The sequence below is a fragment of the Cottoperca gobio genome, chromosome 9 (genome assembly GCF_900634415.1).
Source record: "Cottoperca gobio chromosome 9, fCotGob3.1, whole genome shotgun sequence".
NCBI classification, from domain to species: Eukaryota; Metazoa; Chordata; class Actinopteri; order Perciformes; family Bovichtidae; genus Cottoperca; species Cottoperca gobio.
In genome coordinates this window covers 29,119,534-29,134,533 of record NC_041363.1, presented here as the reverse complement: position 1 = coordinate 29,134,533, position 15,000 = coordinate 29,119,534, and the positions used below count along the sequence as shown (strand labels likewise).

At 37.7% G+C, this 15,000-nt stretch overlaps 2 protein-coding genes across 2 annotated transcripts in view; both read right to left on the bottom strand.

Annotated features, from left to right (window-relative positions):
• cacna1ba (calcium channel, voltage-dependent, N type, alpha 1B subunit, a) overlaps positions 1-2,698 on the bottom strand; it is a 153,894-nt gene extending 151,196 nt beyond the window's left edge. Inside the window, exon 1 of the mRNA XM_029438793.1 lies at positions 1,869-2,698. Coding sequence (XP_029294653.1) covers positions 1,869-2,128 — 260 coding nt within the window. The 5' untranslated portion in view covers positions 2,129-2,698. The remainder of the gene's footprint in view (positions 1-1,868) is intronic.
• Positions 2,699-5,650: 2,952 nt separating this feature from the next.
• ehmt1a (euchromatic histone-lysine N-methyltransferase 1a) overlaps positions 5,651-15,000 on the bottom strand; it is a 34,289-nt gene continuing 24,939 nt past the window's right edge. Inside the window, exons 18-23 of the mRNA XM_029438792.1 lie at positions 10,729-10,806; positions 10,470-10,585; positions 8,760-8,846; positions 8,572-8,650; positions 6,452-6,627; positions 5,651-6,259 (exon numbers count right to left, since the gene is read on the bottom strand). Coding sequence (XP_029294652.1) covers positions 6,163-6,259; positions 6,452-6,627; positions 8,572-8,650; positions 8,760-8,846; positions 10,470-10,585; positions 10,729-10,806 — 633 coding nt within the window. The 3' untranslated portion in view covers positions 5,651-6,162. The remainder of the gene's footprint in view (positions 6,260-6,451; positions 6,628-8,571; positions 8,651-8,759; positions 8,847-10,469; positions 10,586-10,728; positions 10,807-15,000) is intronic.

Here is a 15,000-nt window from a genome sequence, read left to right as displayed (position 1 = left end):
TGGAAAGAAAATGCACAGGTTGCTAGACATGCAGACACAAATCACACCATTTAACCAATACATCACATATTCCAATGGAAAGTCCTCCCTAAACTTAAACTTCTAACATACACACATTTTACAGCAAATTGGCGTATAGCTCATGCATCAATGGTCAATGTCAGCTTTGTTCAAAGAAAAGAAAAGAGCTTCTTTCTGTCATACCAGGAGAAATCCATTAAAGGAGTGCAATGCAGCAATAAGATAAACATACTGTAGATCCCAAATGCATACCACATACTTATTCTAAGCACCTTTTTTAGCAGCAGTGTGTAATATGCCATTGCCGACTTATTTCTAACCCCACAGCCCCAATTCATGATGCAGGCTTCCTCTTCAATTGTTTAAGTCACAAACCCAGGTTAGGATAATCCTGATGACATCACCGGGGTTATTTTTTTCAGACTTTGGAGAGCTCCTTCTAGAGCCACAGAAAACATTATACAACTGGCTGACTAGTACTACTCATGTGCAAGTAAATCAAACTTAAGGTGCACATTTGGTGGTAACCTCAATGTCCACAAACTATTTGGTTAGTAGTATTTATAAAGTCATCCATAGAAACAAGTTCACACATCTTCTCTTCTCCTGTCAGTTAAAGAATGCTGATACCATCATCAGTATGCGACATTTCTGCAGTATTAAGTAAGAGGAGAGTTTTGTATTATTTTTAAGACATCATACACAGATTTGTGCAGATTATTGAGTATTCCAACAAACACAGGAGAGCTATCCAATGGACTCCAGCCACGGGGCCTCCAGATGCTCGGGGCCACAATAGATTCTCCTGCAGCGTTGCCATGATTGCTCTACATCAGGATAAATGGCTCAGTAATGCACTGCAGCATCAACGCATAATAAATGTTTGCTCAGCACTGGGGGTAACCAACCAGTGACTTAAGTAAAGGAGACAATTACACAATTTAATGTGAATAAATTGCCACCCCTATAACACTCATTAACATATGAGGTGTTTTGCCATCGACTTTTCCTCAGAAACTAAACAAATCTGCACCAGTGAGACATTATTTTGTTCTTTGCTCATTTGAAACCTGCATCCTGCTGCGTTTTATTGCTACGGCTTGTTTGTTAGGTGTCACACCCATGCAGTTTGCCACCGCCTTGATGATGAGGCCGGCCTGCTGAGAGTTCAGCACCAGGACAGCAGCATCTGCAGACTCCAGCCTTCACCATAAAATGTCAGATAGAAAAGGGAACCTACACAATGGTGTAATCGAGAAGTCCATAAATTAACTTAAAACCCTGATGTGCTCTATATCCTAACTCAATTCATGAGTTCAGCATTAGTATAGAATTTATGATGCAGTTTGGTAATGACTAATCGATTAAATATGAAATATAAAAACATTATGCCAAACTCCATCAGAAATGTGGCTCTTTGAGATTCCATTATTTTCAACAGTAGCCGACATACATTGATGAAAACAGTTTTAGACTGGGCAGCATATTCATTCATCAGAAAATTGCCCGAGGAACTCCCAACTGTGACACAACCTGCCGCACTCCCCTCTGGATTTAAGGCTGTGGAAACAACAGGACAACCAACTGTAGAAGCTTTACATTTCAGTGATAATTATATTTTAGATATAAACGCTTCTTTGCACATTGTATATATGCCGAATTAAAGGGTCTATCCTGTCGGTTCATTTAAGATAGTGTATCATTTATCAAATATATGTTTGTTCTGCCGGTAAGCAAGGCACCTTAAATTGACATAATTTCCCTCGGAGTTAGAGTTAATGATCCCGCGTTTTAGGCTACGTGATAGAACCGCGTGTTTGATGGTTTGACTGGACTGTAAAGGATATGGCCATTCGGTGATCTTTTTGGCATATTTCCGTAAGATATTATCCTCACTGAAGATGAACAGAGAGCGGTTAACGGAGAGGCAGCTCTGTTTGACTGGAATGGGGTTGTAAATGGCCATGGTCCTGGCTCTCTGGGCCATCGTCTGCTTGTACATCCTCGGGACCCCCGGAGGCCCCGGCAGCCGGCTGGCCCCTCTGGCCGGGCCCGGGGGGCAGCTGCCTCCATAGCGGCTGGACAGTTCCTCTTCAAAGCGAGCCATTGTGGGATAGCACAGATCTTGCTGGAGAAACCAAAACTGACACCTGAAAAGAAATGGAGCATCACAACACACACTGCCCCGTCCCCCAGGTCCTTTAGGTGTGTGGAACGTCCACGAGCATAATAGTCAAACATTCACAAGAAAACAATGAGAGGGAGGCTCCTTTTCGTCAACGTTAGTCTGTTATCTCCGTGTCTCTTCTGCTACCCATGCTGTCACTCTCCTCCACACGTAATTGTTGCCCAAAGTTTAGATTGTCACATTCCATGATGCATCATTTTTCATGGGTGTTCCCCCCCCGGCTGACTGCCCCGGTGCCCAGAAGGAGCTAAAGATTCTGGCGTCAACGCATCAAGTCCATGCTCCGGGATGCTCCTCACACTAAGACCCTTGTAGAAAATGTCAGTTTAACACAAAAGACTGACTTGTGCTGAGTAAATACCGCGAACCGTCAGCATGAGGAGTCAGAGTATTTCCTTACAGAAAGCATCCAAAAACAACCTCATTTCTGTTCCCTAACGAGTCGTTTCCATTTTCCAGTTAAATGCTGAATGATTCTCATGTGAAGCTCCTCGCCTCCCGGTCCAGGTAAGAAAGCCCCGCCGCTGTCAGTTTCTTTTTATCCGTTAATCGAGGAGAAATGACGGCTGAGCAGGTTGTTTCCAGAAACTCGCCGTTGATGTGAATGTAGACACTACTTTCTCCACCGCTCCTAGTCCAGAGAGCTCACGTGACAGAGAGACGCCAGTCAGTGGCTCCACCTGGACCGGCCCTGTTTCCATAGCAACAGGAAGAGAGAGCGCCACACCAGGGTCAAATTACACGGATTAAAAAAAGATTTACTGATAACTTTCAAAATAACAGCATGTTTATGAACAGACCCAATAGATTGTCTAATATATGATGAAAGTATGTTTTACCAAATCAAAATGTATTGAAAGTAAAACAACTTGAATCCCACAAAGAAATATTAAAACATTTTTAAATGATATATTGATGAAAAGATGACATCTTTTCAGATCTTCGAGTTATATTTATTAATTTGCCCCTATTAAAATATAATTTAAATCAATGGCCTGAAAATAACAATGGAAATAAATGTGTAGGGATGGGAAAAAGCCCAAAGGCTTATTGATTACCTTTACCTTAATATTTAGAAACTATCTGACTGTATTAAAGATCTTATTTAATGTTATGACGTAAAAAAAAAGAACACAATTATGAAACAAAGATAAAAAAAAAAATGCCTGTAGGACTTAAAGGAAGATGTCATTTTAACCATATGAGAAATTGATTGAGATTATAGTTCCATAAATTGTATTGTTTGGCAAGATGACAATCAGATGAGCGTCTGGTTGAGTTAAACAGAATCTGTACATCTGAATATTCTGAAGTAATGTCACAGTGTGCCTGTGAAGCATCTTCACCAAAATGTTTGTGAAATAACATTTAACATTTAAAAGCCATTATCAAGTGCACTTTATATCATTATTTTGCATTTAATGATCAATGACTCATTGATGCAATTAAAAACATGAAGAAACACATTGAACTGGTAAATATTTGCAATCAATATAATGTCCAGAACAGCAGTGTTTACACAAGGACCTGCATTTATACTCTTTAGCGTACATTTGGACATTGACACAATTTTCATCATGTTGGCTCTGTACACGACCACAATGGACTTGAAATTAAACAATCAAAATGAGCTTTAAGTGCATACTTCTAGCTTTAATTTGAGGGTATTTACATCCAAATCAGATGAATGGGGGAGGAACTACAACATATTTTATACGTAGTATCCCCTTTTTAAGGGACCAAAAGTAATTGGACAAACTAACATAATCATAAATCAAATTGTCACTTTTAATATTTGGTTGCAAATCCTTTTAAGTCAATGACAGCCTGAAGTCTGGAACCCATAGACATCACCAGACGCTGGGTTTGGTCCCTGTTGATGCTCTGCCAGGCCTCTGCTGCTTGTTCTTTGTGCAGTTTCCCTTCAGTTTTGTCTTCAGCAAGTGAAATGCATGCTCAATTGGATTCAGGTCAGGTGATTGACTTGGCCATTGCAGAACATTCCACTTCTTTGCCTTAAAAAACTTTTTGGTTGCTTTCGCAGTGTGCTTTGGGTCATTGTCCATCTGCACTGTGAAGCGCCGTCCAATGAGTTCTGAAGCATTTGGCTGAATATGAGCAGATAATATTGCCCGAAACACTTTAGAGTTCATCCTGCTGCTTTTGTCAGCAGTCACATCATCAATAAATACAAGGGAACCAGTTCCATTGGCAGCCATACATGCCCACGCCATAACACTGCCACCACCATGCTTCACTGATGAGGTGGTGTGCTTTGGATCATGAGCAGTTCATTTCCTTCTCCATACTCTTCTCTTCCCATCATTCTGGTACAAATTGATCTTTGTCTCATCTGTCCACAGGATGTTGATCCAGAACTTTACAGGCTTTTTTAGATGCGTTTTAGCAAACTCTAATCTGGTCTTCCTGTTTTTGAGGCTCACCAATGGTTGACATGGTGTGGTGAACCCTCTGTATTTACTCTGGTGAAGTCTTCTCTTCATTGTTCACTTTGACACAGATACACCCACTGGACCTCCTGGAGAGTGTTCTTGATCTGAACTGTTGTGAAGGAGAAGGATTCTTCTGTCATCCACCACAGTTGTCTTCCGTGGTCTTCAAGATCTTTTGGTGTTGCTGAGCTCACCAGTGCGTTCTTTCTTTTTAAGAATATACCAAACAGTTGATTTGGCCACACCTAATGTTTTTGTTATTTCTTTGATGGGTTTGTTTTGATGTTTGAGGCTAATGATGGCTTGCTTCACCGATAGTGACAGCTCTTTAGACTTCATATTGAGAGTTGACCTCAACACATTCCAAAAGCAAATACCACACTTGAAATTAACTCTAGACCTTTTATCTGCTCCTTGGCAATGAACTAACAAGGAAATAACACACACCTGGCCATGGAACAGCTGAGCAGCCAATTGTCCAATTACTTTTGGTCCCTTAAAAAGGGGATACCACGTATAAAATGTGTTGTAGTTCCTCCACCATTCATCCGATTTGGATGTAAATACCCTCAAATTAAAGCTGGAAGTCTGCACTTAAAGCACATATTGATTGTTTAATTTCAAGTCCATTGTGGTCGTGTACAGAGCCAACATGATGAAAATTGTGTCAATGTCCAAATATTTATGGACCTAAATGTATAACGATATTTACAACAGTGTTCTTCAAACTTTGTGTCAGCAGTTTTTGTTTGTCTCTTTCCTGTTTCACCATGACAATGTCCCCGTGCACAAAGCCAGCTCCATAAAGAAAATGATTTCCCAGTTTGGCGTGGAAGAAGTTGAGTGGCCTGCAGAGCCCTGACATTAACACCTTCCACCAGTGTTGGACCTCCATGATGCTCCTGTGGCTCAGAGGGAGTGAAGAAAGAAGCTCAGTCTCAAATGTGTCTTTACAACTTAAATTAATGAATACAAACAAAGATTAACAGATGCTTTTAAAATATGTTTAATTGATAATTAGACATGTAGTAAAAAGCATGTTCATAGAAGAGATCAGATTACCAACACTTTACATCACTTCATTAATCTACAAATACTACCACTTTGTATTAAGCAGTATTAAAAGTAGTCCATAAATGTTAAAATCATCTGTTAAAACCATTGAACCTGATTATTTGCTAGTTAAACCCACTCTCACATACAGTATTTCTGGCTGGTGGCAAGCTGCAGCGTTCTTCATGTAGAAAAGTTACATTAGGTGTATAAATAAGTTAGATCCTGTGCTCTGAGATGACACATTTTCACAATGCTTATTTTTCATTGGTTGCATCAAAACTGGGAAATCAAGTGAATACCAGAGAATCTTATTGGTGTTTCTGTAATGAAAGCATCACTCTTGCGTGGTATCTGGTTCAGAAGACAGTGTTTCTGACATTAAAGAGGTCAAAGCGACAGAATGTGTCCAGGCAGAAAGAGGGATCAGTGGTCATCAGTGAGTTTCTATCTGCTGCCAGCTGAGTGGCAACACTTCAGAGACCCACACTGGCAGCTGAAGTACTTTCTCTTCAACCTCCAGTAGTGATCGCCGTAGTCGAACCTGGGGAGGAAGAGACACCAGTCCATCATATTATTTTTATTTTCAGATTCAACTTTATTGTCATTGCACAGAGAACAAGTACTGGGACAACGAAATGCAGTCAGCATCTAATCAGAAGTGCATGGTTTTGATGGTTTATTGGTATTGGTCTACTGAAGAGCAAAGGGAAGGCTTGTTTTTCCCAACACTCACCCTATCTGCTCTCCAGCTTTGATAGACCTGCTGGAGAAGAAAGCGATCCTGGGGAAGCGTAGATCCTGGTGCATGGTGAACACCCTCACAGCCAGCAGGTTGGGCTCACACAGATGGTTGATGAAGCGACCAATGTTTCCAAAGAGTCTTGCATCGATACAGTGTACGTCTCCCACCTGCACAAGATGGTGACCAAAGAGAGTCACAGTCAGAGAATGAGCTGAGAGTAGCAGAAATGTCACTAGTCATCCATCATTGCACATAAAGTTGAAGCAGTCTGTAAAGTTTCGTTAACCTGTTGGTTTGTTTCCAACTTTTGACTGCTTGCGTTTTCCTTCTTGTGAGACCTCTTTCTAGCGATGCCACAGTGTTTCCTGATTCTATTCCTAATTTGTACCTACTGCAGTGGTTCCCAAGCTCAGGTTCCTCTGAGGCAGCAAACACAATGGAAACAATGAAAAGCGATTGTGTTCTTAACCACATGTTAATTCCTTTTTTTAATTCACACACACACACTTGCCCAAATACGTCCAACTTTTCCACAGTGGTGTTGTAGCTGACGTATACATAACGTATACATAACGGATTATTATACGTATGTCAAACCTATTGATAGCGTATCACTTACTTATACAAAACGTATCAGAGCGTCTGGCCAACGGAGCTGGAAAAAGTGCCATTTGGTTCGCGTCATGCTGATGCTGGAGAACGGCTGGAATGTACTCTTGTCGCAGCCTCTCAGCATCCTCCATGCTCTCTGATGATGGGATGATGTATTCATCAAGACGTGTTGTGAAGAAGTGAGGATGAGCTACTCACAGGGACCCTATATACTATATTCAAACCCCAATAAGCTCCCAAAACGCTAGCTGAACGCTAGCTGTACTGCAGAAACACGTTTAATAAGTTACTCCGTCGTCAGGGATAATCTTAACATAGGTTACGAATTGGTTATCCACTCGTTATCAATAAGCTGGCTGTAGGGTTCACCGTAAGGCCGACGTAGCCTATATCTAACGTACCTCTACCGTATTCACGTACTGTATTCACGTTCTGTATTCACATAGGTATTCACGTACTGTATTCACGTACTGTATTTACATAGGTATTCACATACTATATTTACGTAGGTATTCACATACTATATTTACGTAGGTAAGTATTCACGTAGGTAAGTATTTATGTACTATATTTACATAGATAAGTATTTGCGTACTGTATTTACGTAGGTAAGTATTTGCGTACTGTATTTACGTAGGTAAGTATTCACGTTCTGTATTTACGTAGGTAAGTATTTGCGTACTGTATTTACGTAGGTAAGTATTTACATACGTATTCACGTATGTCTAACGTAACGTAACTTATGTGTACTTACACACGTTGGGTAAGTCCGGTAATTTTAAACATGCTGAAAACATCAGCGTTCAACAACAACGCACCCCAGCGTAACACAGCGTGCTCTTAACGAATACTATTTGTACCTTACCTTATATCAAAGTACACCAGTGTATTGCCGGTATTTTGTATACACCATATTTTTGTATACGTTATGCATTCGTTGGGCATTCGTCTGATACATTTTGTATTAGTAAGTGATACGCTATCAATAGGTTAGACATGTGTATCTGTATACGTTCACTTTCCCGATCAAATTCGATGAAAAGTTGGACGTATTTGGACTCTGACAAATTGTGAGCTATTTTCCGTATACGTTTCCGCCATACGGATATGTGTGACAGGGCCTTTACAGGCCTATAGCACTGACATTACACCGTCATACAATGTCAGCTTGTTACTTTAAATACATAAATTTAAACTGAATCCTGACATAATCTTAACCTACACATCAAATGCCACCATTATCTGCATTTTGATTTTTACTCGTCTAATTTTATAAAACTGTGAAAAGTTATATACATAAATATACGTTGTAGTAAATTCTACTGAGTATATGATAGTAACTCACTAGTTCTAGGAGTTGTCCCTATTATTCTCTCTAACATCAGATCATTTTCTTCTCTCACCTCACAGAATGCCAACTGTCTGTGCAATGTTTCAGAACCAACATGCACGATTGCCTAACACAGCTTTTAAACATCAATGTAAACTCATTTAAACACCTTATTGTCGAGGGTGAAGAGGAAAGAGTCATTCTCCCTTTTATCAGCCTCTGCATCAGTGATGATCTCCCCAACATACCTGTGGAAGCATGAGGGGGGGGGGAGAGCTCAGCGTACAGCTTCTGTTCAATATTTCATGCTGTAAAACACTGAATTCAGTCGTTCCTCTTATGAGAACCTGTCCTCACTCGCAAATGAATGTTCCCTGTGGGATATCCTGCATGGCCCTCACTCCCCAGCCCATCTTTTGTGTCCTGAAGAGCTGCAGTCGGGCTCTGAAACAAACAACAACAGCAAGACAATTATCTCATCCACAGCTGACAAGGCAGCAGCACCCTTCAGAGGGAAATGAAGACCAAAGAAATACATTTTTAACACACTTACAGTTTCAAGAGAGAAAAACAACTTATGGAGCTGAGCCTTTTCCTGGAAGAGGAAGTCACTTTTCCTCTGGCCTGGTAAAACAATCACCTCCTGCCAGCCATGTTGTTTGTAATTACACTGTCACTTATATGTTCCCAACAAGTACAGTGCACACAGTGAGCAAGAAAGCAACCACTACTCCTATGCTGGGTTATTACCAAGCCCAAGGTTTGCTGTGTGTGTGTTTGTGTGTAGTTTGAGCAAGTTTGATTAAGCACCACTTTTGTAGGAAAAAGCACAAATAAGTCTTTTAGGGCACACATTTAAGTATAAAGCTGGACTCATTAATAAATATTGTACTTTTAAGGAGCAAATAACTAAACACATTTGGACATGTATATGTAGACAGGAAAAGCATCAAAGTAGCAAAAATGAAAAGGAAGGATAACTACATGTATCATTACATGAACATGTAGTTCGGTAGAAAGAAAAGAGTTCCTGCATGAAACTGCTCACAACAAGGTCTGTGGATTGTCTTCAGCAACCGGGTCATTATCTTTGGAAAGACACATTGCTGTAACGTTTTTCAAATGGATTGTTTTGGCGCTTTAAGCTCCACAAGCCGAGTGCTATCTAGTTCCATTATATTGGTGAAAAGACAGACAACTCTACGACTGACATCTACAACACCAAAACTATCTAGATTGATAAATAGCACTACAGGTAAGAGGGAAATATGTATTTTTGATTTTGGGGTGGACTGTCCCTTTTACTTTAGTTACATTGAAAAAAGCCATTGCTCTCTCTTCCTCATTTAAGAAGCAGGAAACAGCAATGTAACACATACAGTTAGTCTTTGTTTGATGCCGTAGCCAGCGGTGTGTGAGTGTTTATGGCTCCTGATGAGCAGGTGGCACCTTGTACAGAAGCCTCTGCCACCCTGTGAATAGATGAATGCTGACTTGTGTTGTAAAGCGCTCCGAGTGGTCGCAAAGACTAGAAAAGCTCAACATAACTGCAGCCCATTTACCATAAACATGGCTGCATTAAGCACTGTACAGGCAAGACATATGCCATCAGATTGGTGATGTGCTAAACAAGCTGTGTCTAAGTGTGAATGGAAGTGTAATAACAACATCTTGATTTCATGCTGATAAGAGACAAAAAAGGGGCTTTTAACCATGCAGACACAGAGAACCTGTCTATGTTCAGCTGTCAGTTACTTTAAACAGATCCTGTATAACTTTCGTTCCACTCCTATGTTCCTGCTCTCACTTTTATCCAACAGATAGCGGCCTCACTATTTTCTGATCTACTGCCCTGCAGCCACATTGAAGCTTCTGTATATTTGCTGGTTTAAGTAATTACGAGTACAGTCTGGTCACTTCTGCTGCCGCTTCATATACACATCTTTCCCCCAGGAAAACAGAGGGGCTTTGAATGCAGGGAGAAAAGGTACGATAAGAAAGAGCCACATTGAGCTGTAAAATTAAGAGCTTTGATGAAGCACTGTAGGCAACAAAGTGGAAAGTGACCTGAGTCCGTTCTGGACCACTCGGTTCCTGCAGGTCCTCCAGCAGGAGCAGGCGTGGTTACACTCAAACAGCACGGGGGGCTCCCTCTGACAGAAGTCAAGTGGTAGTCGACCCTCCTACACAGACACCAGGAGACATGAGACAAAAACATAGATTTACTGTTCAGACATTTTATAACCCCATCCCTTTCAGACATAATAAAATAAAACTTCAATTTAATGTGTATTTTGCGTGTGCGTGCACGCGTGCGTTAACTTACGCCGTCATACCAACACCGCAGACTAAGCTGACCACACATGCAGGTGCTAGATGAGCAGTCGTCCGTACAGCTGCAGTGCTGAAGGACACAATCAGTGATTTATTATACATTGGATATTACGACATTTTGCAGCTTTTATCTCACATTGCTGTAGGTATATGAGATATATACATATATATATACACATATATATATACATACATACATACACACATATATATACATACATATATACATACATATATACATACACATATATATACATACATATACATACACATATATATACATACATATATACATACACATATATATACATACATATATACATACACATATATATATACATACATATATACATACACATATATATATACATACATATATACATACATACACATATATATATATACATACATACACATATATATACATACATACATACACATATATATACATACATACAGTATATCTCAAAAGTGAGTACACCCTTTAGATTTTTGCAAATATTCTGTTATATCCTTTCAGGGGATAACATTATCCTACTGAAACTTTGATATAACTTAAAGTAGTCAGTGTGCTGCTTGAATAACAGTATAGATTTATTGTCCTTTGAAAATTACTCAGTACACAGCTGTTAATGTCTAAACAGCTGGCAACAAAAGTGAGTACACCCCATAGTGAACATGTCTAAATTGTGCCCAAAGTGTCAATATTTTGTGTGACCACCATTGTTATCTAGCACTGCTTTAACCCTCCTGGGCATGGAATTCACCAGAGCTGCACAGGTTGCTTCTGGAATCTTCTTCCACTCCTCCACGACGACATCACGGAGCGCACGGATGTTGGACACCTTGCACTCCTCCACCTTCCTCTTGAGGATGCCCCACATGTGCTCAATTGGGTTTAGGTCTGGAGACATACTTGGCCAGTCCATCACCTTAACCTTCAGCTTCTTCAGCAAGGCCGTTGTCATCTTGGAGGTGTGTTTAGGGTCATTATCATGTTGGAAAACTGCCCTACGGCCCAGTTTCCGAAGAGAGGGGATCATGCTCTGCTGCAGGATGTCACAGTATATATTGGAATTCATGTGTCCCTCAATGAAATGCAGCTCCCCAGTGCCGGCAGCACTCATGCAGCCCCAGACCATGATGCTGCCACCACCATGCTTGACTGTAGGCAAAACACATTTGTCTTGGTACTCCTCACCAGGGTGCCGCCACACACGCCGGACACCATCTGACCCAAACAGGTTTATTTTGGTCTCATCAGACCACAGGACATGGTTCCAGTAACTCATGTTCTTGGATTCATTGTCTTCAGCAAACTGTTTGCGGGCTTTCTTATGCATCGGTTTCAGAAGGGGCTTCTGTCTGGGGCGACGGCCATACAAACCGATTTGATGCAGCGTTGTGCATTTGTGCGGCGTATGGTCTGGGCACTGACAGGCTGACATCCCACTTCTGCAACCTCTGCAGCAATGCTGGAAGCACTCGCACGTCTATTTTTGGAAACCAACCTCTGGATATGACGCTGAGCACGTGGACTCAACTTCTTTGGTCGACCCTGGCGAGGCCTGTTCCGAGTGGAACCTGTCCTGGAAAACCGCTGTATGATCTTAGCCACTGTGCTGCAACTCATTTTCATGGTGTTGGCAATCTTCTTATAGCCAAGGCCATCTTTGTGAAGCGCAATAATCCTTTTTTTCAGCCGCTCAGAGAGTTCCTTGCCATGAGGTGCCATGTTGTCCAGCATTCAGAGAGAATTGTGCCCAAAACACCAAATTTAACAGCCCTGCTTATCATTTACACCTGAATCCTTGTAACACTAACGAGTCACATGACACCAGGGCGGGAAAACAACATCATTGGGCACAATTAGGACATGTTCACTATGGGGTGTACTCACTTTTGTTGCCAGCTGTTTAGACATTAACAGCTGTGTACTGAGTAATTTTCAAAGGACAATAAATCTATACTGTTATTCAAGCAGCACACTGACTACTTTAAGTTATATCAAAGTTTCAGTAGGATAATGTTATCCCCTGAAAGGATATAACAGAATATTTGCAAAAATCTAAAGGGTGTACTCACTTTTGAGATATACTGTATATACACATATATATACATACATATAACATACATACACATATATATACATACATATATACATACATACACATATATATACATACATATATACATACATACACATATATATACATACATATATACATACATACACATATACATACATACACATATACATACATACATACACATATATATACATACACACACATATATATACACATATATATACATACATACATATATATATACACATATATATATACATACATTACTATATATATACACAATATATATATACATACATACATATATATATATACACATATATATATACAATCATACTATATATATATACACATATATATACATACATACTATATATATACACATATATATATAACATAACATACATATATATATATAGACACATATATAATATATACATACATACATATATATATATACACATTATATATATACATACAGACATACATACATATAATATACACTATAGATAGATATACATACATACATATATATATACACTATACATACATACATATATATACACAGATATATACTATCATACATACTAGATATACACATATATATATATACGACATACATAGATATAGACAAATATATATACATACATACATACAAATTACACATATATATACTACTTATATACACATATACTATACATACATCAATATATATATACACAATATACATACATACCTATATATTATCCACATATATATATACATACATCTATATATATACACATAGATATATATACATACATATAGAATACACATCTATATACATACAAACATACATCATATATATACACATATATATACATACCTATTATACAACAATATATACATACATACATTATAATACACATATTATACATACATACATATATATCTCCACATATATATATCATACATAATAAATAATATATACACATATATATATTACCATACATACTATATATAATACACCATAGTATATACTTCTACACACATATATATATCCACATATCATATATACATAACAGACCATTTATATATCACATATATTACATACATACATATATATATATCACATCTATATTATATATAACCATATAATACATACCTACGATATATATATCCACATATATAATCATACATACCTATTTATAATTTATTTTTTAACAACCCACATAATATCATACATCCATATAATATACACATATATATACATACATACATTATTATACACATATATATACATACATACATAATATATACACATATATATACATCATACACATATATAATACACTATCTATACAATACATACATATATATATAGACACACTATATATCCTACAATACATATATATATACACAAGATAACATACATACCTATATATATATACCCATATAATTTACATACATATATATATACATACATATATATATATACATACATACATAATATATATTAACACATATATATACATTACAACAGAATATATCATCCATACATACAGACCTCATACTATATGTATTATCATAGATTTATATATATAATGTCTGTATATCTATATTGATGTATTCTATATACAATACATATATAATACATATATACATACCTACATACATACTAATATACCTATATATATCTATATATATATATAATTATATATATATCATATATATCTATTATATATATATATATATGTAGAACTACATATATATATATATATAATATATTTATATACTACATACATATATATATACTACATATATATATACATCAATACATCTATATTACATACATATATATATACATACATAAGTATACATATATACATACATACATATATACTACCATACATACATACATATCTTTACATCCATACTCTATATAGAATATACATACATAGATATACCTCCATAATACATACATACATACATATAGTACAATACATACATACGACATACAATATATCCACGACATAACATATTATCTCTACATACATACATACCTATATATACATACATACATACTACATATATAGCCATACCTACATATTATATACATACATACATACTACATAGATACCTACATACAATACATACACATACTACATACTACATCATATATATATATTCTACAT